Raw genomic sequence first — 26,696 nt, forward strand, 5'->3', positions numbered from 1 at the left:
CTTCTGCCCCATCCCTGTTTTAGCTAGTCCTCAATTTGGTCCGGTGTCTGAGCCCTGACTCCAGAGTTGAGCCCCACCTCCTACTTCAAAATCACCTGAAAATCCCCTCAAGTCCATGGCCAGTGGAAGTCGAAAGCTCATTCAGATCTCCCCAGGGGTTTGTAAACCACTGGCATCCTTTCTCTCTAAACTACGGTTTCAGCCAGTGCAGCCTCTCTCTTGCACCACACCTTTCCCAGTGTGAACCTTAGTCCTCCTCTGTTTCCAACCATAACAACGGCCTTCACACCAATGACCAGTCATTATGACAATTGGTCATGAAGATTGATAGATGTTCCTTAAGATTTGCTGGATGGAGTGTGCAGAGACAGTCAACCACCACTCGGTGCCTCGCCTTCCTTCCACCATCTTGCTCTCTCACTCTCTTTCCCAACTCTCTCTCCATCTCTTTTGCTTATCTTCATCCTCCCAGAGGATCTCAGGAGCCCCATATGCTTCTCTTGTATTATATAAGCCACATTCCCCTCCTCTGAATCTTTGGAGCCAGGCTACCCTGAAGACTGACATGACTCATCTGTTGTTGCCCTAAATGTCTCTTCCTAAGGAAAATCCCAGTCTCACTTGTCAAAATAATTTCCCCTACCATATTACTCTGTTGATCGACACATTGTATGTCCATTTTGCTCTGCAGTACTGCTCCAGCATGTGTAGATGTGGTCACCCAGTGCTTCGAGACCTCGGTCCAAAAAGCCACTGCAGTGGTTGCAAGTGAAGATTTCCGAAGCAGAGTCAGGGTTTGAATTCCAACTCTGCCATTAATAGTTGCATAACCCTGGGCAAGTGACCTCCCCATGCCTCAGTTTCCTCATGTGAAACTGGAAGCAATAACAGAATATACCACAATGTGTTATTGTGTGGATTGAATGCGTTAATACAAATCAAGAGTATTGACTCTTGACAACACTTGCTACATACTCTTTGCATATGAACAATTTCCACCAAATTGCAGGCTGCACCGGAGCAAGGATTTGTGGTCCTTGCATCCCAGTGTCAAGAGGAGGGCCTGGTACATAGTAGTTGCCAATAAACATCTGAGGAATGAATATGCAATGAGTTTGTGTGATTCTGCCTGGCACTGACTCAGGGCCCTGGGATGCTCTTGCGCTCCACCAGGGCTCCTTGCTACAGCATCCAGTTCGGCAGACTACACAGAATATACTTTTGGCTTGTATGAGATAACCTGCAAAACGAGCCACTAAATTCTACCCAAGAACAAAGGGTATTGCTTCTCCTCTAGCAGAGAAATGTGTGATTTCTGCGAGGTCCCCTGAAGCCTGGAAATCACTCATGTTGCTTCTCTTCCCCTGCCACATACCATGGTTGCACATCTCTAAGAGTTGTGGATTCCATGGGGAACCCTGTAATGGCACCTCTGTGATATGATAAATAGATTTGCCTCTTTTGAGTAAGGTTTTTAGGGGAGCTGAGGTCTTGGGACCCTTGGAAAACCAGGTGGGCTATAATTCACCCTCGGTGGACATGCAGATGAGAGGGTAGATTTTATGAATGCCTACTTCTTCTTTACTAAGCAAATCGGGTATCTTCTGTTGATCAGCAATGTCCCAGTTCTAGCACTGCAGAAAGACCAGCAAAAAGACCAGCAATTAAAATATAACCGAGGTGAAGTCACTCACTAGCATGTCAAAAACCATTAAGCCAATGCTGTTTTATAAGTTTATGCGCTATGATTAGCAAGCAAGTAGGGAAACGAAGCAGGTCTTTACCTAGAATTTTAAAAATAAACAGTGCAGTGAAATGCCATTAGCCACTTCACCCCTTCATTCAGCAAACATTTATATGACACTTATTATGTGCTTGCCACTTGCTAGACTCTGGGGATGGAGTTTAACACAGTGTAGTTCACTTCCTGACCTTGAAAAACCCTGCTATCTTGAGCAGTGTTTCTGTGTGGGGGCTTGGTAAAATATCTGACATTTCTTTAGTGGACTATTGAAAACAGATGTAAAACTGGTATTATATAATAATCTGTAACTTGCTTTCTTACTATTGAGCACATGTAGGTAATGTTTATTAAGTCTTTCAATGATCATGTTAAAAGAACTTCATTTTCATTTTCTATTGGCATGCATTAATCATCACTGAAATTTGAAATCTCACATGCTCATATCGCTTGGGGATAATTCACCTTGTAGGTAACGATCCAGTTATTTAAAGTTCTAGAAAATACAAGTTTTTGTAGATTTGTGAGATTCAGTGTAAGGGCTGACATTTGGGAAACAGAAATGGAGGATGTGAGAAGAAACTGTATTTGTAAAAGTATTCAAAAATCCTGTAGTTGGATTATTTATGATGCATTGTACAGTTCCAGAGGGGGTTTTATTGAATTCAATTGAGCTGTGAATTTGCCAGAGATCAGATTGAAGCTCTGGCTGGATGCAGAGCCAAGGTAGGTCACCTATAGCTTGCAGCCTGCCCACCTGTGCCCTTTCCTGCTCCTCCGGGCCCCAGCCTGCCAGTAATGAGGGCAAGGATCACCAGGCTGCCAGCAAGAGGCCCGCAGGAGAGCTGCAGGCTCAGGCCTGCAGGATGCACTCCCAGGGGAGGACTGCCTTGGGTTCCCTGGCTTCCTCCAGGTGCAGCTCCATGCCCCTGGCTGTCAGGAAGGTCTGCCTTATGTCGATCTAATTCCATCGAGGTAAAGAGGGAGCTCTTTTCCAGTGTCTGGTCTCCACATTCTTGATAGCCTTCTTCTGAGGGGTCTGGCGAGATGGAGGACAAGGCCTGGTAGAGAGGAGAGAGTTCTGGGAGAAAGTCCCTGGCTGGGTGCCTGTGATGAAGGGGTTGGGGCTGGGGAGAATGTTCCCCAGTTGGGGATTTCAGGTATGTCTTTGTGTGTACGAAGGTATGTAACTCCACTCTCTGCTGTCTGATAAAATAGACACTTTCTTTTTTTTTTGGAAACACAGTCTTGCTCTGTCACCCAGGCTGGATTGCAGTGGAGTGATTGATCTCGGCTCGCTGCTGCCTTGACCTCACTGGCTCAAGGGATCCTTCCACCTCAGCCTCCCGAGTAGCTGGGAATACAGGCACACACCACCATGCCCAGCTAATTTTTTACTTTTTTGTAGACATGGGGTCTTACTATGTTGCCCTGGCTGATCTCAAACTCCTGGGCTTTAGTGATGCTATTGCCTCAGCCTCCAAAAGCACTAGGATTGCAAGTGTGAGCCACTGTGCCCAGGCTAGAATAGACATCTTGATGGCTTCTCAGAAAGTTTTTTCTCTGTGTTGGCATCTTGGGCTTTCTATGATGCTCAGAGATAAAGATGAAGATGCTCTGAGCACAGCTTGGCCATTCAAGCAAGGGCAGGGCCACCACCTCCTCCTGGCAGGTCCCCTGGTTCCTGTGGAGTTCTTTGGTGCATCCTGTAGGTCTTGAGTTTGCTGTTAGCCTACAGTTTGGGTGTTACAATACCCCGTGCTATTTCCAGGCCCCCATGCTCCAGAAGCTTCTTGGACCACTGAGCTCCCAGTTGATGCCCACAGAGCCCCTGCTCTTCCCTTGGTCCTGGGACTCTGCTCAGGTGGGGCTTTATCTCTCCTGGTCAAGCCCCTCTTCCTAGTATCCCTTTCCTCCAGGTACTGTGGCCCACACTGTGCACCCAGAGGCTTCCCTGGCTCTCATGGAGCCTCCCGGTCTTCAGCATCCTCTTGGGCTGTGATCCTGGAGTCTGTGGGGCCAGAGGCCTGAGTATCAGGCCAGGCTGACTTCTCTCAGCTGAGGAGAGAGTCCAAGGACACAGAAAAACCTCCTGTCTGTCCCAGGGGGGATTGAGAAAGCCATCTTTCTGGAAGGAAGATGGCTTTAAGGACTGGATGAACTTCTTTAGAGAATTTGGCTGAAGCGCTCATAAGGCCCCTCTGGAGACCCTCCTAGTTTCCCCCTTGCATGGCGAGGGCTGTCTGAGGAGCTGGTGGACCTGTTCCTCTTTCAGCTTGGTGGTTGGGAAAGGGCTGCCACTAAGCAAGAGGGTTGGCTTTGATTGGTCCCCTTAAATAAGTCCGCAGGTTAAAGCTGACAGCAAGAGAGGAAGGTTCACCTACCCAGGTGGGAGGCCTGACAGGGCCCTCAGTAGCAGGCAGCATGAGGCCAGATATCCATGGTAAGGGACATGTGAACATCCTGGGTGAAAAGTGATGGAAATTGTCAGGGCTCCAGCAGGCAGCTCTACACTCACACTCCTCCTTTCAGATGACAAAGCTGATAATCTTGGGGTTTACACAGTGACTCTTGGGTCACAGACTTGACGTTAGTGTTCTGTCTCACACATTGTAATAGCTCTGAGTGACACAACACATTTGACAGATTAGGAAACCGAGGCTTGATGGTCAGGGGACCTGTCCTGGGTTATCTAGCTAGAATGATGGGGGACTGGGCTTTGAACCCAGGAAGAGTGATTCCCAAGCCTGTACTCCTCAGGATACTCAGGCTGCTCCAGGTGCACCCCTGACTGGCCCCACTATGGAAAGCAATCCATCAGCACCTGCAGGCCCCCTCGTTCCAGGTCTCTACCCAATACACAGCATTGGCCAGGGAGGTTTCTAAATAAGGTCAACTTTCTTGTAGATCATGGAACAGGGTGTGGCTAATGCACTTGCAGCTCAAACACGCTTGCATTTCTCCCTAAGCCCTTGGAGGCAGTAATGGTGCAAGCAGATGCACATTTTGCTCTGTTGTTGTGGTGTTTGCAAGACTTCACGCCTTCCGGGAGGCCTCAGTAGGGCTCAAGGGCCTGCCCAACCACTCACACCCTGGGTTGGTTTGCAGGAAACAGATGTCAGCAGACCTGCCTTAAAAATGGCTGGTCCAGGGAGCTCTGGGAGGTCTCCATGTGTATGAATAGGTGGAGTGAAGTGGTTAGCACCAACACAAATGGATAGCCACATCTTGCTTGACACATGTAAGCAAGTGTGAGAGAGAGGCTGAGTGGGAAAGAGGACAAGTATCAGGAACTGCGCAGGAGAGGAGAGGCAGAAGGAGGCAGAACCCAGAGAGAGCTGGGTTGTGCAGCTGCACCTGAATTCTACCATTGTGGGGACAGCCCCACCTTGGGCTGCCCGAGCACTTGGATCCTGTTGCCCAGAGACCAACTTTAAAAAAAAATCGACACATAATAATTGTACATATTTTGGGGGTACCGTGTGATGTTTTAACACTTGCATACATTGTGTAATTATCAGATCAGGGTAATTAGCATATCCATCACTTTAAACATTGGTCATTTCTTTGTTGTGGGAACATTTAAAATTCTCTCTTTTAATTATTTGAAATATACAATACACTCTTGTTAGCTATAGTCACCCTACTTTGCAATGGATCAGAAGAATTTATTCCTCCTATCTAACATAACAAACGTAACACTGTACTCATTGGCCAACCTCTCGTTTCCCCCTTGCCCTTTTCTCCTCAGTCTCTGGTAACCACAATTCTACTCTCAACTTCTATGAGAAGAGCTTTTTTTTTTTTTTTTTTTTTTTAAAGATATGAGTGAGATCATGTAGTATTTGGCTTTCTGTGCCCGGCTAATTCCCTTAACGTAATGACTCATCCATGTTGTCACAAATGACAGATTTCATCATTTTTTATGGCTGAATAGTATTCTGTTTTATACATACCACATTTTCTTTATCTGTTCATCCATTGATGGGCACTAAGTTTATCTTGACTATTGTGAATAGCACTGCAATAAACATGGGCGTGCAGGCATCTCTTCAACATACTGATTTTATTTCCTTTGGATATATACCCAGTAGTTGGATTGCTGGGTCATACAGTAGATCTATTTTTAAGTTTTTGAGGAAACTGCATACTGTTTTTCATGATGACTATACTCGTTTACATTCCCATCAACAGTGTGTAAGGATTCCCATTTCCAGAGACCATCTTAACTCTGCTTTTTCAGGCCCCACAACAGTGGATGCCCCACCTGAAATGCGGCAGGCACTCAGTGCTTCTCAGATTGCATCCCGTTCTGTGGAGAAAAGACTCAGACCTCTCCTCCAGGGGCTTCTGATCCACAGGGGGAGAGTGACAAGTTGACAGATAATTACCACTCCATGTGCTAGTCTTTTCCTGTCACACAAGTTCTGGCTTCCAAGGGCTAATTATTCATACCTGACTCTTCTGTGAGTTCTGCACTAATTCAGAAGCATACATACACGTGAGATAGAGAGAAACGTCTCTATTTTATTGATGGATTAAAGACCTGTTTTGGAGCTGAGACCAAAAATGGATTTTCCACTATTTCCCCACAAATGCATTGCTGAGGCCCTACGCGTTGAGACAGTTGGTCTGTGGATGTGATCCTTGTTTGGTCAACTGCTGGGGGATCCCAGCCTGGGCCTCAGCTCGCCCTTCTACTCACTCTTGCTGGCCAACACTAGAGTTAGGTGAGCCAGTGGGTGTCAAACTCTTCCCTTCTCACCAGGCAGGTAAAACCTTTCTCTTCCCAAGGAGAGAAGCTTGTGAAAGGTGAAGGAAAGGACAACAGCTTTTTAAAAATACATTTAAGGGGTAAAATTTCTTATTTAAAATCTGGGATAAAACATGGGGAAAGGGAGCAAGCGGTCCCTCATAATGATTCATTAACACGGGCTAGAAAAACTCAGAAAGGGGTTTTGAAGGGTGAAGAGGAGCTGTTCCAGGTAGTCCAGTAGGTACCAAAAAGGAATTTTAAGTGGAACTATTTATTCACAGAGTGGTGAATTGACATGAGCTCTGTCATGAAATCCAGAACTTCCAAGGTTGAGGGTGGAGGAATAGGGGAAAATGACCGTAGAGAGGTTAGGAGTGAGGAATGACAAGGTCCTATTTGCATTCTGATTCTCTTTCTAGTTGAGCATAGGAGGGAAGGAAGGGAAGCGGGGAGATGAAAGAAAAGTGATTAGCTAGGAGACAATGGAATAGTCTTGGCAGATGTTCAAGACCTAAAGGAAAGAAGTGGTGGTAGGGATATACCCTAGAAGTGGGAGAGAATAGGGGTGGATTTCTGACCTGTTTGGAAAGCAAAATTGACTGGCCTTGCTTGTTGCTTGGTTTGCTCACCACAAGGATAACGTTGGCTTGGAACAGGGCTTAGAGTTACAAATTTAGCCTGTTGAAGAGAAGGGTGGGGGCTGTTGTGAGATGACTCCCCTACTTCAAGAACTAGGAAATCAGAAATAAGACCATCTTCTGCGAGTCATCACTTTAGCCAACACACAATAGATCCTCACAGACATGCACAAAGTTACGTTACAGAGAGATGACACGATGGGATATTTAGAAGGACTGAGAAGTGGAAGTAGAGGTTTGTCTGCCCAGAAGAAAAGACAAAGAGGAATTTCAGAGGCCAATGTTGGCCATGTGTGTCTGAACACAGTGGAAAGGGGCCTGGAGCTTGATCCCTGGACTTCCAGGGTATGGTTTCACTGGCAGTGTCATCACCTGTTTAGGGCATAGCACCTGAAAGCTAATGGGCTTTCAAGCTCATGAGCAAACATGGCAGCTCTGCACATGATTGTACATTTGGCTAAGTCCCCTTGTCCCATTAGTCACCTCTTGCTTCTGATTCAGCAGCCCAGGAGCTGTACCTCTAAGAAAAGACTGTAGCATGTCCAGTGGATACAAGATTCCAATCTGAGTCTCAGATTTAGCTGGTGTTTGTAATTGTACCTGGCTTGTATCTGTTCATGGGAGCCAATCATATGCATCTCTTCCAATGGTGTATCACTTGGAGACATTACATTGATAGCTTGAAATTGGCCACGGTGGGAGTATCAGTGTGCTGGGGCTACCATATCAAAGCACCACAGATCAGGAGGCTTAAACAACAGAATTTATTGTCTCACAGTTCTGGAGGCTAGGAGTTCAAAATCCAGGTGTCGGCAGGGTTGGTTTCTCCTGAGGCCTCTCTCCTTAGATTGTGCATGTTATCTTCTCCCTATGTCTTCATGTGATCTTCCTTATGAGTGTCTGTGTCCTAATCTCCTTTTCTTATAAGGACACCAGTCGTATTGGATTAGGGCCCACCCTAATGACCTCGTTTTAACTTAACCACCTCTTTAAAGATCCTATCTCCATATACATTTTCATTCCAAAGTACTGAGGATTAGGCCTTTAACGTATGAATTTTGAGGGGACACATTCAGCCCATACAGTGGCCGTATTTATAGCATGGAAACCAGCAAATGCACAACTCAGGGCTTCCCACGCCCACCCAAGAGCTGGATGTTAAACATTTACCAACACACCATTGACCATAGCTCTCACTGCCACCCCACTCATTGTTTTTTATTTTATTTTATTTTTTTGGTGTATGCATCTATTTCTTTGAACTTGGTTATTCCTCAAAGATAAGCAGTTTCTGAGTTTCTGAACTAACAAGACTAATACTAGGCCTGTCCCTGGGGAAAGGGATGTCTCTGTAGTGCATCTTAGCCCCAACCTCAAGGCTTCCTAAGACAATAACCTCTTGAACCTTCTAAGGGAAGTGCATCTTAGAATAATAGTAGCAATTTTTATTGATTTCTTCCTATGGAACAGACCCTGGTCTAAACACTTTGCATAAAGTAGCACATCAGTCCTCACAGTAACTCTGCAAGGTGGGTATTATTATTACTATATCCTTTTCTGGATGAGAAACTTGCCTGACACCACACAGCTGCTAGATGGCAGTTAGGATTCCAGCCTTGCATGTTCTTGATCATCAGGCTCCCTGCTTTTTGAGGCCCGGATGTTCCCTTATTTCACACCACCTAAGTAATAAAGTGTGACTAACTCTTTCCAAAGCCAGATCTTGGTCCTTGACAGCCTTGGTTCCCCTTTCTGGAAAAGAAGCACATCTTTGCAAGTACCTTTGTTGCTTAAAGCTTGGATGGCAGGTTTGATGATATTTCTAGCTACCTTAAGCCCCTTTTTCCATTCCAGAAAGTGGTATCAAAAGGGCACCTTTAGAATTCACTCTGATTGCATAAGTACCTTGAATAACACATCTGTAATTTGTGACATATATTCTCTAAGCAAAATATAGTGAGCCATGCTTCAGGGAACACACTGTGCTGTTGTACTAATTAATTTGTCAAGTTACGGCTAATTATAAAATGCACTGTTGCTTATTTTGATTTGTAATGTAGCCTACATTGTTTTAACCACTAATGGGAAGTGGCAGGGTGCGGGGGACTGGAGTGTTCCCTCCAGGCTGCAGAAGCTGTGGGCTGGCGTCTGGGTTACCTGGGTCACAAGTGTGTGTTTCAGTCGATCCTCATCTGCTCTGTAAGGCCGGAAGTCCCCGTCTACTCCTTTTTCACCAAGTGGGTGGTGGAGGGCCTTCCTGCTTGTCAGCTGGTGGACACTCTCACCGTGTTGCAGTGAGAAGGTCTCACAGGGTGGCACTGAAGCCTTTTGCTTCTGAGCCCTTCAGGGACAGGGAGGCAGAACAGGGCCACAGGAGGGTATCCTGGCCCTTCGGAGGAATCAGTTCTGGACCTCTGGCTGGTCCTTCTTGGGGCTGGAGGTGACAGGCTCGAGGTGAACAGGGGAACGGGGATGTGGTCACAGTGCCTGCGGCTGCCTTCCAAAACTTCTCAGATGGTAGCATTCCTTGGGAAATCTGCCAGGGTGCAGGGTTGGGCATTTGGACTGATAGCCTCAAAGCTCGATTTTGTCAGTACATTTAGAAGGACTTCCTTTCCAGGGACAAACCCACTGCAACCAGCCAAGAAAAGCCATGTGTGACCCAAAGCCAGAAATCCCAGGACAGCATCTGATGGCCTCATGGAGAGTCTGCCCAGCCTAAGGTGGACTGTCTTAGAGTGGTAATGTCCCTTGTCGTAGCCACCCAGGACTGGTCTGCCCAGGGCTCAGCAGGCTAGGGCCTGGGGTCCTACACACCTTTCCCCCGATTGCATTGCATGAGTTCTGTGACTTCTGTTTCTCTGGGCTTCCTTCTCCATATACCAGGCTGATCACCTCCCCTCCCTTTTTCCTAAGTGATTGTAATGCATTTGGTGATGTGCCCTCACAGTCCTGCCTTTTGAAGACACACCCAGGTCCACTTGAGGTGGGCTGCAGGGCGCTCTCAAAAGCTTTGGCCTGAGCCTCCCATTCCAAGTGTTTGATGGTGCCAGTGTGCTGATATTTCCCCATATTTTACCACCCCTATTTTATTCTGTTAAAGCACCTGCTATTTTCACTGGGCATGTGTATCTCACCTTATATCTATTTATTTATAGATTTATGTTCCATATTATATTATATTATAAACATATTTACTTATTTACTTTAATGCTCATTATCTGTCTCCCTCCTTGACCATGCTGTTTTGTTCACCAAAGCACACCTAGTGCCTAGCCCAAGGCCTGGCACCAGTGGTCACCAATAAAATATTTATTGAATGTACAAAAAGTCCTGCACTGAGAGGGGACTCTGGGAACCCTTCATAGACCTGCTCTGTGCTGCCAGCCTGCTTTGACTCTGGACACAGTGGATGGTGCTTGTGTGGCCAGTGCCTCCTCTGCTGGGACCTGTGAGCACCTGTCTGGAGCTGGATCCTGCACAGCACAGTCTCTACCATCCATGCTTTCATAGTCAAGAGGGCACTTGATGAAATTAAAAGGCTGCAAATTTAAAATAGATACCCTTTTTTGGCAACATATTATTAATCAACCTTTGGAACTCAATCCTGCAGGATATCGTTGAGTCAAATAATTCAGCACGACTAAGGAGGGGATTAGAAAGCTCTATGAGTAAGAATAACATCTGTTAGCATGGAGCTTCCCTTTCCAGAGAAATCTACCCCTGAACTGTTAGGTAAAATCTCAGCCCCAGCTATGATGAAGGGATAACAGGCCTGTTAGAACTGATTAGGGAAAATCAAGGCTGCTAGTGAGAGGGTGGTTATAGACACTGACCAGGGAGAGAGATCTTGTCCCAAAGAGAGCCCAGTCCCAAAAACCTCCTTTCCAAATGACTGTGCTCCCTGGAGCCTAGATCCTTGATTTAGTAAGTCCCCAGTGATTCCATATACCTGTATACTTATCCATCCACCCACCATTCATCCATCCAACCATCCATCCATCCATCCATCCATCCATCCATCCATCCATCCACCAATCCACTGATCTATCCATTCATCCATCCATCCATCCACCAACCCATTGATCTATGCATTCATTGCATCCATTCATCATAGGTCCATCCATCCCTCCATCCACTTGCCTGCCCATCTGTTCATACATCTGTTCATCTAGGCACAATCTGAGGAAAAGATAGACAAGGCCCTTATTTTCAAAAACTCTCACACTCCAATAAGGCAGGCCAAAGAGGAAACAGATCATTGTAATTGTAATCACATGATAAAATGATTACAGGGGACATCCTAGATGCCAGGGGAGCCCAGGGAAGGCCCCTTACCAGGAAGCAAAGCCTCAACTGGTTCCCGGGAAGCAGTGTGGTATTGCGGAAAGAATGTTTGCTTTAGAACTAGTCAGAAATGGATTTGAATTCTTTCTCTATCACTTACAGTCTGAGTGACTATGGGCAACTGCTTGGAGCCTTCATTTTCCTCCCCTCTAAAATGGAGACAGCTAAACCCACCAGGCTTCTGGAAAGATTCAGTGAGGTGATGTCTGTGCAGGGCCTGACAGAATGCCTGCCATTAGCAGCTGGTGGGTAAATTTTGGTGTCTTTCCCTCCATTTGCCTTCTTTGGTTACTTTTGAAAATGAAATACAGATCTTGTTTAAAAATATTTATATATTTGATATTCTGCACACACATACTCACACACACACACACGGAATTTAACACTCTCAATTCAGCATTAAACTTTTCCCTTTTTCTGGGCAACTCACAAGGACATCTGTTACCTCGATGCCATTAGCTGCATTAGCACATCTATAAGTACCTCATTAAAAAATAAAATATTAACAACATAGCGGGAGCTGTAGGCTTTCCATTTGATTACTCTGAAGGGTAAGTTTACTTAAAATAAGCTAATTTATAATTCTGAAGTTGTAAATTTGAATAACACTGTCCCCTGAAGACTTTTTTCAATGAATCCAAGTGTAGACACAGAATCCTCAATTTCCCTAGGGGCAGCCCCAGGGTCAATGTGGATGAGGTGACACAGGGTGACACCGTCTGATTGGCATCCTTCTTTTTCCTTAACTCAGGGGGAATGCAGCCAGCATGTTTAACACTGGAGCTGGTTGGTGGGAATTGGGCACTTGTTGCTATGGTAGGACTGGTTACCATTTCCATCTTGTTAGGACACCTAGTGAGCCACTGGTTCTGTGGGTGTAATGGGAGAGAGAGCTGACATTCTTGCTGGCCTGGAGCCCTGTCCAGTCTGGAGGCCCAGTGGCCAACTGAGAGGGCTCCGGGTGGCCCATCTGCCTGGGACTATGGGGAGACACAGAGGTTCCTTTCTGTCTGGGTGTTCCTTGGGGCTGTCTTATAGTCCACACTTCTGCAGGCAAGACTGCTGCCCCCCTGCAAGGGCTTCAGGTGGTCTCCGTGCAGACTTTGATTGTGCTTTTGAAAGTGAAGTCCACTTCTTATCTCATCTACATCCAATTCCCAGCCTTCTCCAACTCTTGTTTTCTTCCCACTCCTTGGATGACCCAGAGACTGAAGCATCATTCATCCTCATGGGCTTCCATGACCTGCTGTTCTAGCTCCTCTCTCCCTCTGAGGAGCATGCCAAGCCGGGCAGCAAGTGCTCATGGCCCTTAATAGAAGTGTTTGATGATGATGATTAGATCATGGGCAATTTGTTACCATAACATTTACTTCTCACATTTTTCTTGGAAATTACATCTGTCTCCAGCTCTTCTGCTTGACTCAGGACAGTGATTTCAATTTTTGCAAAGAATGTGGTCCAAAGAGGCAATTCATTATTGAAGAAAGAGCAAAGGCCACAGAGCTGGGTGGGCCAGGCTTCTATTCCAGCTTCTCTGTCTTCTAGCTGTTTGAATCTTGGAAAGCTTAAGTTTCTGGGCTTGAATTTTCATGTTTGCAAAATTTCTTCTCCCTCCTTCTCACAGATATTTAATGAGCACCTATTACATGCCATTCAGAGAGAGACGGCCACAAGCCAGACTAAGCCCCCTTTGTCATGGAGCCTACATTGCAGTGAAGTGGGACAGGTAACAACCAGATAACCACATAGATATAAATATGGTGAAGATGAGTAAGGGGAAAAGATAGGGGTGAAGGTCATATTACAGAAAGGTGGGGAGGGGAGGGAAGGCCCCTCTGACATGGGGGCATTTGAGAGGCCTGAAGGTGGTGACAGAATGAACCAATGGGACGTAGGGGAAGAACATCTAGGCAGAGGGAACAGCCAGTGCAAAGACTCTGAGCAGGGGTGTATTTGCCATATGCAAGAAACACCTTGGCAGCAGGTCAGGTAGGGCTTTGTGGGACTTTGTAAAGAAATTACAAAAGTACAAAGAAATGTACTTTAAGATGGAAGCTGTTAGAGAGTTTGGAGCAGAGCTGCTGTGAAGAACAGACCATGGTGGGAGAAGGGAAAGGAAGGATGCCTTTGAGAACACTGTGGAAGCAACCCAGGCAAGAGGTGGTAGGGGCTTTGACGAGGGGGGCAGAGGTGGAAAACCTAAACAGTGGTCAGGTTCTGGATGCATTTTGCTTTTTTGTTATTTTTGTTATTTTAGATTCAGAGGGTACATGTGCAGGTTTGTTATGTGGGTATATTGCATCATGTTGAGGTTTGGGCATCTAATGATCCTGTCACCTAAGTAGTGAACACAGTACCCCATAGGTAGTTTTTCAACCCTTGACCCTCCACCTCCTGCCCCCTCTTTTGAAGTCCACAGGGTTTATTGTTCCCATCTTTGTTTCCATGTGTACTCAACATTTAGTTCCCCCTTGTAAGTGAGAACATGCCATATTTGGTTTTCTGTTTTTGCATCAGTTTGCTTAGAATAATGGCCTCCAGCTGCATCCATGTTGCTGCAAAGGATATGATTTTGTGCTTTTGTATGGCTGCACGGTATTACCTAGTGTATATGCATCATATTTTCTTTATATTTTGGATTTTTTTTCCATTTAGGAGTGGAGGTTTAATAGGCAGGAGAAAAGAGAAAGAGAAACAGCTCTCTCTATAGAAACGAGGGTCTCCAAGTGGAAAGGACCAGCTGGTGGCAAATGTGCCAGATTTTATAGGTGGGTTTGAGGAGGCGGTGTCTGATTTACATACAGCTCACAGATTGGTTTGATCAGGTATGATGTTTACATAGTGCACACGGAAGGCACCATCTTGTTTGCTCCTTACTGTACACATGACTGGCAAAGAGAAGGAAGATGGAGCCACCATCTTGAACATGTCTAGTCCCTAGTTCCTGCTGGCATTCACCCGTGCAAGCTCCCAGCTTGCTTGTCTATGTCTGCAGCCTGACTTTACAGGCTGCTCTTTTTTAGAAAATGATTTGGAGCTGCCTTTCATTAAAAAGGAAAGCCTTAGTGAGGACTCCCATGCCCTTACTATCTGCCTAAGTGATTTCTTCTTTACTCCTATATCATTCCCCACTCTGGAGTGGTAACCCTAACTGCTGTTAGGGAGTGTTGGATGATGACTCTTTCTGGCTACTTACTGCTGAAAAGGGGCATCATGTGCATAATAGCAGCTAGGGCTCCTCCTGGGGTTGATCTAAGGGTCCCTGGAAGAAGGCATGTGCATGCATGGTTCTATCTGCAGCACCCTTTGGAGTTTGATTGCTGTCAACCATTCTGATGGGTAGTAACACTGTTTTGCCTCCACCAGATGTAGCTGAAACGTTAGTATACAAGTAACATTCGTTTTAGGATAAATGGTATTGGATTTGGGTAGCTAGAGAAACTTTAGTGTTAACCTTTGGGGAATCTTTCCTGCAATTATTAATCCCTTCATGACTTCCATAGACCATCTAAGACATGCTTAAACCTTCTGTCTTGCCCTAAATATCCTTGTTTTAAACCAACCGTTCTCTTTAGGAAAAGCATTTACCATACAAGATCCTTTCTTATATAAAATCTCTTTCCTTTATAACCTTCTTTACATAGCCAGGGTGTGACATACTACCAAAACCAATAAGAAGTTCTAGTAGACTCAGTGATAGTAAAACTTTCATGCTTCCTTTTTGTTGGTAACTATTATCCCTTCTTTAAAGACAAGAATTAAGCAAAATTCTACAGCAATGGAAACTCTCTGTCCAATATTTCAGTTAGAAGGTGCTACCGTGTATAGCTCTACTGCAAATAGTAGAGTAAGTATAGCAATTCCTGCAAGAGTAACATAGTAAATTATTTCCATCTAAAATTTTACTTGCCAAGATATAGAATTTCCTTCTGGGGGTCTATGAAGTTCCTTGGTTTTATTTTCCCAAACAAAGAAACCTCCGGGTTATGGACACCCTACTCACTTTCATTACCTGGCAGAATTTGCAGGTTAATTGCCCAGAACTAGCATATTGATCCAGATTTCTATGTTACCTATCCCTTTTTGTTTCTTTCAAGCTGCAGAAGATCACCACTAGATTCACAAGAATAAGCAAGGTTAGTCTAAATGTAGGCAAAAAGCTTAAAAATAATTAATGTGACTAGGATTTAATGACAAATGTATGATAAACTTTGGAGTATAATTTCTCTCTCCAGTCCTCATTTTTGGTAAAAACAAATTATGATGGGACATGTTGTTCATAGAATAAACTTTAGCCTTATACTTGGCATGATTATTTGCATAAAGTACAAGAATGATTATTAGGCCTTTTGATTGGCTTTGATGGAACTCTGTTCCACAAGGAATCTTAGATAAGACCTCTTAAAGGTGAGCTCAGACATGGGTTCATATTCTCAAATACCTGTGAGTTGGGTGATCCTCTCCTAGATTTTGGATGTATTTTGAAGGCAGATTGACAGAATCTGCTTAGAGCTTGGATGTCAGTCTTCAGAGAAGAGTCAAGGACAGTGTCATCACTTTTGGCCTGAGTTATAAGAATGGTGAGACCATTTGCTACAATGACAAGGAGGAGAGAGGAGTGGGTTTTGGGGGGAAGTAGAAACCAGTGTGTTTTTGGAAATGTTAAATTTGATAAATCCAATTAGAAGCTTGAAGGAGGCAGCTGGATCTACTATGCTGGAGATGAGAGGAGAGGCTGGAGCTGCAGGTACACCTGGCGACGCACCAGCACATAGACACTGTGCATAGCCATAGTATAGCATTAGAGGGATGCTTAAGGGAGGAGAAGGGATCTGGGGACTGGTATCAGAAGGGTTGCTGTAAGGGCTAAGTGGGGAGCATAAAGCAATCAGCTTTCTTGCCTCCCACCCTTCAGAATTCATGGGACATATCTTACCTTTAGATTTTACAATTTGGAAGTCTACTAGAAGAGCTGGGACTTTTTTTAAGTATAAATATTTTGCTTATGATGACACAATTTTTATTTAGTTACAAACCTGTCATTTGAGATGAAAATGGCCCTTTCCCAGAGTCCCTCCTACCAGGTGGCTTTTCAGAGAGAAGGGTGGATACTCCAGTGCCCTGGGCACTGGCTAAGAGGTATGCTGAGGGGAGCCCTGGCTGTCCTGAGCAAGTCATCTCTGGTAAAGACTGAGCGTCACATGCTCCCCTCTTCTCTAGGTTTGAGCCCAGCTGTTCCATGTGAATCTGCACATGAATATTTAAAGATCCCAATATCTAAAGATAGTTCTCATCATTTCTAGAGCATTCCAGGGCAGATAACAGATACCTGTTTTGTTGTAGGAAGACCAGGGCCAGTTCAGTTCGGTGGACTGACTCACCTGAAGTCAGACAGTAAATCAGTCCATACCAGTGACCCTGGCTTCTAATCCCATGGCCTGGGACCTTAATTCCACAGCCTTGATGAGTATATAAAATTCCATAACCTCCCCAGAATGAAAGGGGCAGAGTTGCCCCCAAACAGCATACAAAGATTGAAGCTTTGATTACTCACACAGCTGCTGTAGTGCACAGTTTGATGGGGGCAGCACACATATGCAGTGGGAGCAGGCTAAGGTGGCTCCTTGCTCATAATTATTCGTCAAGGAAGTATTGGGTGGAGTTGCAGGAGGCAGCTTTGGAGCCACACACACCTGGTGAATGAATGGCATCTCAGCGTCTTGTGAGATGTGTAATTTGAGAAGAGTCCCCTCACCTCTTTGAGCCTGAATTTTCTCATCCATACATCACGGGATATTAACTCTTACCTCCAGGAATGGTTAGAAGGATTAGTCAGATGATGTACATAAAGGAGCCAGCACAGAGCGTGGTACAAACCCGGTGTTCATCAATGTTTATTCTCTTGTCTATATACAGCCAATGAGAAATTCATGATGGTAATAGGTACAGGTTAATGATGAGCAGTTTCTGTAATGACTGTTGTGATAATGTGAGTGTTGATTTTATGCCAATAAATCAATTAGGAAACCTGAGCTGAGGAAACAAGATGTCTGATGTGTAGGCAAAACAAAGGCAAACAATGTATGTGACTGGAAGCCGTTGGCTGTGGCTTTTCCTGAAGGAAACTTGGTCTCAAACGGACCTTGGGAGAAGCAGCTCCAGACTCCCTAAGCAGGATATGATGATCTGAGTTCAGGAATATAACACCTGAAAAACTGGAACTAAAGCTGTCTCAGCCACTAAAATCAGGTAAGGGTTTCATAGCAGCACTGTTCACAACAGCCAAAAAATGGAAGCAATTCAAATATTTGTCAGCTGCTCAATGGATAAATAGAATGTGGCATATCCATACAATGAAATAGTATTTAGCCCTGAGAAGGAATGCAGTTCTGACACATGTTACAGCTTGGATAAAACTTGAACACATTATTCTAAGTGAAAGAAACCAGGCAAAAAAGGACCACTATCCCATGACTGCATTAATATGAAATGTCCAGCAGGCAAATCCATGGAGACAGAGAGCAATGAGTGGTTGCAGGGGCTGAGGAGAAAGGAAAATGGAGAATGACTGCTAATGGATATAAGATTTTCCTTTGGGGGTGATAAAAATATTCCAGAACTAGACACTGTTGATGTATTAAATGCTGTGGCATCTTATACTTTAAATGATTACAATTATGGATTTTATGTCATGTGTATTTCACCACAATTAGAAAATAATCAGATAGAGAAGTCTGGGATTTTACTCCAGGAGACCCTCAAGACAGGCTGCTCCTTCTGAGTGGAGCTCTTTGTCCTGCCTCCCGTGGCCCCACTGTGGGCCAGACTTAGCCCAGCATGCTTTAGACAGGTTGTTTCTTTGTCTCCACAGCAGCTGTGAGAGTGGTGCTGTCCTACTTTACAGGCCAGGAACAGAGGCTGAGAGCATGTCATGCATTTTCTCCAGTCCCAGGCCAGCATGTGCTGAACTGGGATTCACACCCCACACATCTCCACATGAGGGCTGGACCTGCCACCATAAGCACCAGTCTCTGGTCATCCAGCATAGCCACTGTCGTTTATTGAGCGTTTACTATGTGCTGGCTCCAGGGTAGGTCTGGGCTGCTTCTCACCAGTTAGGTTCAATTCTGGGTCCCCTATGCTGAGTACAGTGTCTGGCAAAGAGTAGAAGCTGAGTGTGTGTTTGTTAAGTACATATTAGGTTTTTGTCACTGACGTAGTTGACTTGGTTGTAGATGGCAAACTGTATCGAAGGAATGGCTTTCTCTTTGACAGCCAGCACCAGTGGAGATTTCAACAAAAGTGAGCCTGAGTCCTACCTTCTCTGAAGTAAAGCTGCTTGAAACCCTCATCCTCCATTCCTCTGAAACTTGGCAGCCACAGCTCATCAAGCAGTTGAAAATCATTTATATGTTCAGAAATGGGCAATTCAGTATTGTAAATTTTGAAAATTAACAAACTGTTAAAGGATCACTGTGCACTTGAAGTTGTGGCAGAAAGCAAGCATTTCTGCGCTTGTAAGAGCAATATGTATGTGTGTGTGTTTCAGATATTACTCATCAAATACAAGCATATGTTTATAACTCTCCATCTATATGCAAATAGTTTGTGGTGTGGTGCTTATATCCCAAACAAATAGTGTGAAATGTATATAAATTATGCAATAATATAGATGTTGCACATATGTTAGTTGGAGCGAATTATCATCAAAACTCTGGGATTGGATGGGTTTGTGTTGTGCATGTTAGCAACAACCCCTTGGGCCTTGAGGGCAGTGCCAGTGAAGGTCTTGCTGTAGGAGCAAGCCAGAGGGTAGTGTGGCCTTGGAAGGTGGCTGCTTCCCTGCCCCAGGGCACAGAAGGACTGTACCCTGAGGCACAGGGCTTAGAGGCAGGTTCCTCAGAACAGAGGTGTGTTTTTCAATTTTGCAGGCTCAAAATTCAATTTTACTGGAGTTCTAGGGGAGTGATTGGGCCAGAGGCATTATTCCAGGTCCCAAAACTGGGTTGATTATCTATTCACAGGGAGAAGTCCCACTGTCCAGGCTGAAGTCTCACCCTGGCTGAGCTGCATGATATCCGCTTGTATACACAGTGCAGGGCACAGATATCAGGTTCTGCTCCAGGTTCAAAGTTCAGTCCTGCCACTTACTATATGTATGACACCTGAAGGAAACATCCACCCTCTCTGAGTCTGTTTTCTTATTTGTAAACCGAGGAGATAATGGCTCCTGTTTTGGGGTTGTGGTTGGGGTAGAAATGACAGCATTTGGAAAGCACGTGGTACATAGAATGTGCTCCCAATTGGTGGAACCCCTTGATTGTGACTACCATCGTAGGAAAGCTACAAAGGGGAAGCCAATTCTAATAAGGCTGCTTGTGATCATTAGGAAGTGAGGAGTCAAGTGAGTCAAGTCACTCTTGTTGGAATCACTCGTATTCAAGGCCTGGTCTCTGCACTTGAGCTGCATAGTTTTGATAGCAGGACAATGCTTCAGAAACGAGCAAACCATCATAACCACTACATTTACATGCATTATATTACCTAGTGCTCCCAAAAGGAAGACTTGGTACTGTTACTATTTGTGGTCTGCAGCTCAGCCAGGGGAAGCCATGTGTCCGGGTCACAGAGCTGGTGAGAGGGGGCCAGGATTTGAATCCAGCCTCTGTGGACTGATTTCTCCATCAGGGCTGCTTCCTTGCAAACTGTTCTGGCCACATGGGGACATGTTGCTGCACTTTGAGCCTCTCTTATCACATGATTCCTGTTTAAAGCAGTTTCAAACCATGTGTGTGGTTGGGAGACTAACACTGGGACTGACACTGCAAACTCCTTAGACTAGCTTTCCTGGAATTAGCCTGGTATAAAGACTCCTGGGGCCCAGATGACATCCTAGGATGACTGGCCTCATCTCATCTGCTCTGTGGATGTTTTCCCTGTTTGAGTGTTTTCTTGGCAGATAGGGGTGGGAATACCCATCCACTGTTTTCCTGGGCCAGGGGCAGGCAGACCCTTGCATGCTGGACCAGAAGTGAGTGATGGGGCAGGAAACCACTAGGGGCAGGGAGGAGAGGCTCTGCCCAGCTGGCTAACTGTGAGGCTGCTGGGAAGCAGAGTTGTGGACAGAAGCAAGTCTGGGTTGCAGCCAGCCAGAGAGGTAGGGCTCAGAACAAGGGAAACTAACTTTTGGGAGGAGCCCTCACCTGGCTCAGATTTGCTCATCTTATGGAGCCCCGGCACCATCCACGTCATGGTGAGGCTCCTCGCAGTGACTTTGCGTGGATCACTGTGTACCATTTAGAGCATCTCACAAGCAAATTTAGCCAGGCTTATTTTAGGCCAATTGAAGTTGTAGGCATGCTGCCTGGGGAAAAAATAGATCTTTTCTCACTTGATGTGTGACAGATGAGAGCGACAGAGAGGCCCCTGCACTCTATCCTACACACCGTGATTGCTGCCTGGGGAACTGGGGGCTGGCTACCTTATTATCCTGCTTCTCATCATCACTTCTGAGGTGTTTAAATGGGTCGTTTGCACCAGACAGCTGGGGGATAGCGGAAGAAGAATGGGAAAGAGGAAACAAGCAAGTTATTTTGCGGATGCTAACCAGGTCTGGCTGTCTCTGCATACTCATTTGTAAACTGGGTGATCTCATCCCGGACTGCCTATTCCAGCCCTGGTCATGGCTCATGGGGCCCTTGACTAGGGAAATCTGACAGCTCTTATTCCATCCTCAGCATCTGGAGACATAAGTGGCTGGCCATGGTTCAGAGGCACTGTAGAGGAGAGAATGAAGAGGAAGAAGAGGAAGGCATTAATTTAACATAATTAATGAGTACTCACTCATGTGCTAGGCATACAGACATGGCTGTGATGATGGTTATTATTTTTGTATACTTGTCTGTTTATTTGCTGCAGCGTAAGTGAGATGTGGTGAGGCCCTTGTCATGTGTAGTGCTGGGACAGGAAGGGAAGTTACTTGATTCATCTGAAGGGAATAGATGCAATTGAACTTAGAGAGGTAGGAGACCAATGAGATATAAGACAGCGTCTGGGAGGAGGCCTGGGTTCTTGCGTGTGTGGCTGTGTAAATCATACATGATTCAGGGAGCATAAGAAGTCAGGAAGAAGAATGTGTTTGGTCAGGGGGAGGTGATGAGTCTGGCCTTGGGCATTCTGGGTGTGTAGTGTTGGTGCGGTTTATGTGTGCAGGTATTGTCAGCAAGCAGTGGGTAATAAAGAAATGGTGTTCAAGTGAGGGGTCTGGACAGGGACCTGCAGAAGCAGTGGGCATGGAGCAGGTTGCTGAGAGAAGGTTTAGAGGGAAAACTGGACTGAGGGACTGAGCCAGTGGAGATGGGATGGGCAAAGACAGCAGGAGTTCAAGGGCACCCTTTGAAAGTGGGATCAGATTAGTACTTAGCTTGTGGGGTTGTGAGAACTCAAGGAGGTAGGGCTTACAGTGAAGCACAGGACACAGTGAGCCCGCAGGCCATGTTGGTTGCTCGTGTGGATTGCAGTGATGACTGTTATTCTGCCTTGATTAGTTTTCTCCGTCTTTCTTGGGACATACATTTCACCTTTGGACTAGGTCAGATCTTAGTGCGGAAAGGGGCGTGGTCTCTTTACTGCATCCCTCAGCAGGGCCTCTCTTTCTCCAAGCTGGGAGCCCCTGAGGACAGAGTGGGAGGTGGCAGCGTGAGGAGTTACAGGGACCTCCAAGCACCCTGGGCTGGGGTTTGGAGGCTGGGAGAGCTGCAGTCGCTCTGCCCAGGAGGCAGTGGTTACAATATCCTGTGGCCCCCCCAACATATGACCCTTGTTTGGGTGCTGGTCTCTCAATAATCTTGCAGGTCTTAAAAAAGGAATTTTTTTAATCTATTTTTTTTTGAGACGGAGTCTCGCTCTGTCACCCAGGCTGGAGTGCAGTGGTGCGATCTCAGCTCGCTGCAACCTCCGCCTCCTGGGTTCAAGCAGTTCTGTGACCTCAGCCTCCAGAGTAGCTGGGATTACAGGCGCCTGCCACCACGCCTGGCTAATTTTTGTATTTTTAGTAGAGATGAGGTTTCACCATGTTGGCCAGGCTGGTCTCGAACTCCTGACCTTGGGTGATCTGCCCTCCTCGGCCTCCCAAAGTGCTTGGATTACAGGTGTGAGCCACTGCACCTGGCCAAAAAAGGAATTTTTGACGCCATCCATTCCCCAGTAGATTAGTGGCCTTGAGCTAGCCTCTCACAGACACCTTGGGGGGAAAAAAGAGCGTCAGAACTGCCCTGTGTTTTTTTTCATCCTTTAACTGACTTTGGGGTTTGGGGCTAATGATCCTCATGGGCAGGAGGCAGCATGGCTGACCAGGGGACCTCCCTGGCCTCACCCTGTGGCCCTGCACTGTCCTACGCAAGAGCCACCAGACACAGGTGGTCATTGAGGGCTTGAAATGGGGCCGGTGCTACTGAGCACCTAAATTTTAATAATATGGAATTGAAATTAGTTTAAATTTAAAAACTGACACTTGATTCAAGTATTAGAAAAAATTTTAAGTATGTTTGGAACAACTTGATTATGTGAATCTTCTAAAGATACATTTTATAAAATATAAAATCAGATCAAGTATTTCTGATGAAAATTTAGCATTTTGATTAAGATGTGCTGTAAATGTACAATACACACTGGTTTAGAAGACTTCATATTAATGTAAAGTATCTTATTAATAGTTTTTATATTGATTACATGTTGAAATGATAATATTTTAGACATATTGGGCTAAGTAAAATGTGGTATTAATCGGTTTCTTTTTACCCTTTTATAGTGGATGCCAGACAATTTTAAATTGAATATGCAGCTTGCATTCTACTTCTTTTAGATGGGGCTGCTCTAGACAGCTCGGGACCCAGGCTGCAGCTCACCCTCAGCTGACTAAGAGCTAGTAAGCCCTTTGCAGACACACCTGAGGGTGAAGCTCTCCAAATCTTCTGGGGAGGTCTAGCGCAGCCTGTGGTCTGAGAAGCCGATGGCTTCAGGGTTCACTTACAGAATATACTAAGCAGGTGAATGGGAAAATTTTGCAGGTTTAAACCAGACATCAATCTGAATATAAACTGTGGACCTGGGGTGAAAATGATGTGTCAGTGTAGGCTCATCAGTTGTAACAAACATGGTACTGAGGCATGGGATGGTAATAATGTGGAGATCATGCATGTGTCGGGGCTGAGGGGATATAGAAATCTTTGTCTTTTCTGTTCGGTTTTGCTGTGGACCTAATACTGCTTTTAAAAATGAAGTCCTTTTAAAAAACAAAAAGCCTCAAGCAGAAGAAAAGAGTAAGAAAAACAATTAATGAAACAAACAAACAAAATCCCTAAACAGACATCTCAGGGTGTCATCAATGTCTTTTTCTGGGGGAAAGAAATCTGCTCAATTAATCCCTACTCATCAGGGGCGGTGTCTGCTGATCAGACCAGATCACAGCATTGTTGAGCACATTATAGTATTATAATAAAAGGCTCAGCTGGAGGGAGGAGACACCTGTTCGCCAAGGAGTCTCTCCTGAGATTCTTACCAGGAAACCCAGAGAAGCCCAGATAGGGAGGGAATGCCTTTTAAAAATTTGCTTGGCTTTCCTTTGGGAGATTAAGGCTTTAAATTACACCTGCAATTACGAGTGGATTCCTCCCAAGCTTTGATGGTGGTCTTTGCATTGTAGAGTGGCTCTCAGACACTTTTATCGTCCTGCCAGGCAGGCAGGCAGGTCAGGTTGAATTAACCATATATGAGAATCAGAAAAGACAGAAACGCCTTGCAAAGCGGTCTCCAAGAGTTCTGGGGGGCTGCTAATATTATGTTTTCTCATCTCTGTGTGTTCATTTATGAAAATTCACTAGTCTTAGGATTTTTGTACTTTTCTGTATGTCTATTATAACTTCAGTAAACATAGTTTAACAAAAGGCTCCAGAGTCAGCTGTCACTGTCATCAAACCCACAAGGAACCAGGAAGATGCTGCTCCCAGAAGGGCTTCCCTTCTCCCCAGGGAGGCCTCATCCTGTGGGGCCTGCCTGTCCTGTGGGCTTTGGATGCTGGAGGCCTGTAGTGCTGGCTGACCTCAGATGATGCTTTAGGGTTTTGCAAATGGTGGAAATGGAGCTAATGATGAATTACAAGGCACTTTCTACTCTCCTCACTCCATCTGTTACTTCCTCTGACCCACAGTCACCTCCACACTCTTGACTCCATTTTAATAGGCAGGAAATTGAGGCTTAGAGAAGCCAAGGTCACTGAGCAAATAAGCAGTGAAGGTTGGAACTCAGTTCAGCCTGATTCCCCTGAGCCCACAGGCTGTGCTGGGGCTGTGCCCATATGTACACAAAGGCCCACAGGCTGGAGCTGCATGGGTGAGTGTCGACTCCTGCACATCCAGCATGGATGGCTCAGTCGGTCAGCGCCAGGAACCATCCTGTCAATCTCACAGAATCTAGGCAGCCGGCTCTGCTTCTGCTCCTCTCCTGTGCCAGGCTCCGTCCTTGCTCCTGCCTGGCGCTTTGCAAATGTGTGAGGGTCCCACTCTGCCATCTAAAGGAAACTGATTTTTCTCTCACATTGGAACAAGTTTGCTCATAAGCAGATGTGCACTGTCTCACCTTGGCCAGGGCACTGCCAGCCCTCTGAGGGGAGTGTGCAGAATGCTGAATGTGCTTGTTGACATTACACCTGAGACATGTTTGTGTTATAAATGGGTACAAATTGAATTTGGCTTAGGTGATACATGATGTCTGTCATATTTTTCCCCATGGTAAGTCAGTTAGAGGAGAGCTAATTTATTTCAGGTTGGGCATTCCAAGCTTTCATTGTGCTTAGCATGGCCATATTTCCCTCTGCAATCACTAGGATGAAGCTGGCAATGTACCAGGGCTGCCAGTGAGCTGGCCACTGCCATCAGTGTGCTCCTCGAACCACCCTGGCCCTGGGTATACATGCTGAAGATGCATCGTGGCCTTGGCCAAATAGATTTTTGCCTTCTTTTGGCCCATGAAGACCTGGCTTGGAGTCAGACCTCTGTTTGAATCCTGATCTGCCACTTATTAGCTATCACACTAGCTGTGTGACTCAAAGCAAGTCACACAACTTCTCTGAACCTCAGCTTCTTAATCTGTGAAAGATACAGATGCCAACTTCTACCCAGGGGAGTTCTGGGAAGATTAAATAGACAATCTGCAAAGGGCCTAGCATGCATGTGAATTGCTTTTCCTCATCTGTGAATTGAGAACACAGATTCCACCCGTGTTCTTGGCTGGCCAGGGTGTGGTTGGAATGGAGCTGGGGTCATGGGCAGGAAAGGGGAAATGCCCCATGCCCCGAAGCCCTCCAGCCCCCAGGAGCCCTCTCCCTGATGGGGGCACTATGGACATCCTGATGAGAGTGGGTGGCTGAGGCCTTAGGGGGTTTGTAGAGAGGTTCCCAGGGGAGCACCACCATACCAAGGGGGCACATGCCTGTGCAGAGCACAGCTGGGGTGGAGGGGGCAACTGTGTGAGGACACGCATTGTCAGCGCTGGAGATGCGGGTGTGCAGGGGTCCATAGGCCCTTCTGTGGTGCAGATGCCAAACCTGGTCTGGATGTGTTTCTGAGTGGGCTTTGAGGCAGCTGCTAGGCCTTTGGTTCAAGCTGCCCATCTCTTTTCCTCTGTACTTTTATAGGAGAGAGAAGGCTTCACCTTGATCAAAGTCACCATCTTGTCCTATAAGAGCCACTGGGTCCTGAGTTGCACACACAGTCCAGAATCCAGTGTTAGGTGTCCTGACTGTGCCTTCTGATTTGGAGCTGCAAACTCCTCAGCCCACATCATCAGTATCTTTTGGAGAAGGCCCATCATGGATGGAATTTACATCCTCTCTTGAAGTTACCCAAGTGCAGAAAAATATTTGGTTGCATCATGAGAAAAAAGAAGACAATATTGTGTGGGTGGTGTTAAAACCCTGAGTCTGTGGCTGGTAGAAACTGTTGAAACACATGGCAGCCTCCTGCCACACAGCCTTTGGCGGGGCAGGGAGATGGAGGTGGAAGGCAGGGCTGATCCTCTCAACCGCAGGCCAGAGCTCCCCAAGCAGCAAGTCTTTGTCTGTGGCCCCAGCATTCTGGCTGGCTGTTTAGGGCTGGTAGTCTCCAGAGGCACTCACAGGAGGTTTGGAAGAAACAGCTCTGGAAGGCGTGGGCACCTG

The 26,696-nt window shown here is 45.9% G+C and overlaps 1 protein-coding gene across 3 annotated transcripts in view; it reads left to right on the plus strand.

Moving 5' to 3' along the window:
- Nucleotides 1-26,696, plus strand: part of GRID1 (glutamate ionotropic receptor delta type subunit 1) — a 793,647-nt gene that overhangs the window by 318,531 nt on the left and 448,420 nt on the right. The window contains exon 5 of one of the 3 annotated variants that reach the window (XM_054522339.2): nt 13,107-13,208. The exons of the other annotated variants lie outside the window; for them this stretch is intronic. Within the exon in view, the coding sequence (XP_054378314.1) occupies nt 13,107-13,208 (102 nt within the window). The remainder of the gene's footprint in view (nt 1-13,106; nt 13,209-26,696) is intronic. 3 annotated transcript variants of the gene reach the window in all.

This window comes from Pongo abelii, chromosome 8, assembly GCF_028885655.2.
Source record: "Pongo abelii isolate AG06213 chromosome 8, NHGRI_mPonAbe1-v2.0_pri, whole genome shotgun sequence".
Taxonomy (NCBI): Eukaryota; Metazoa; Chordata; class Mammalia; order Primates; family Hominidae; genus Pongo; species Pongo abelii.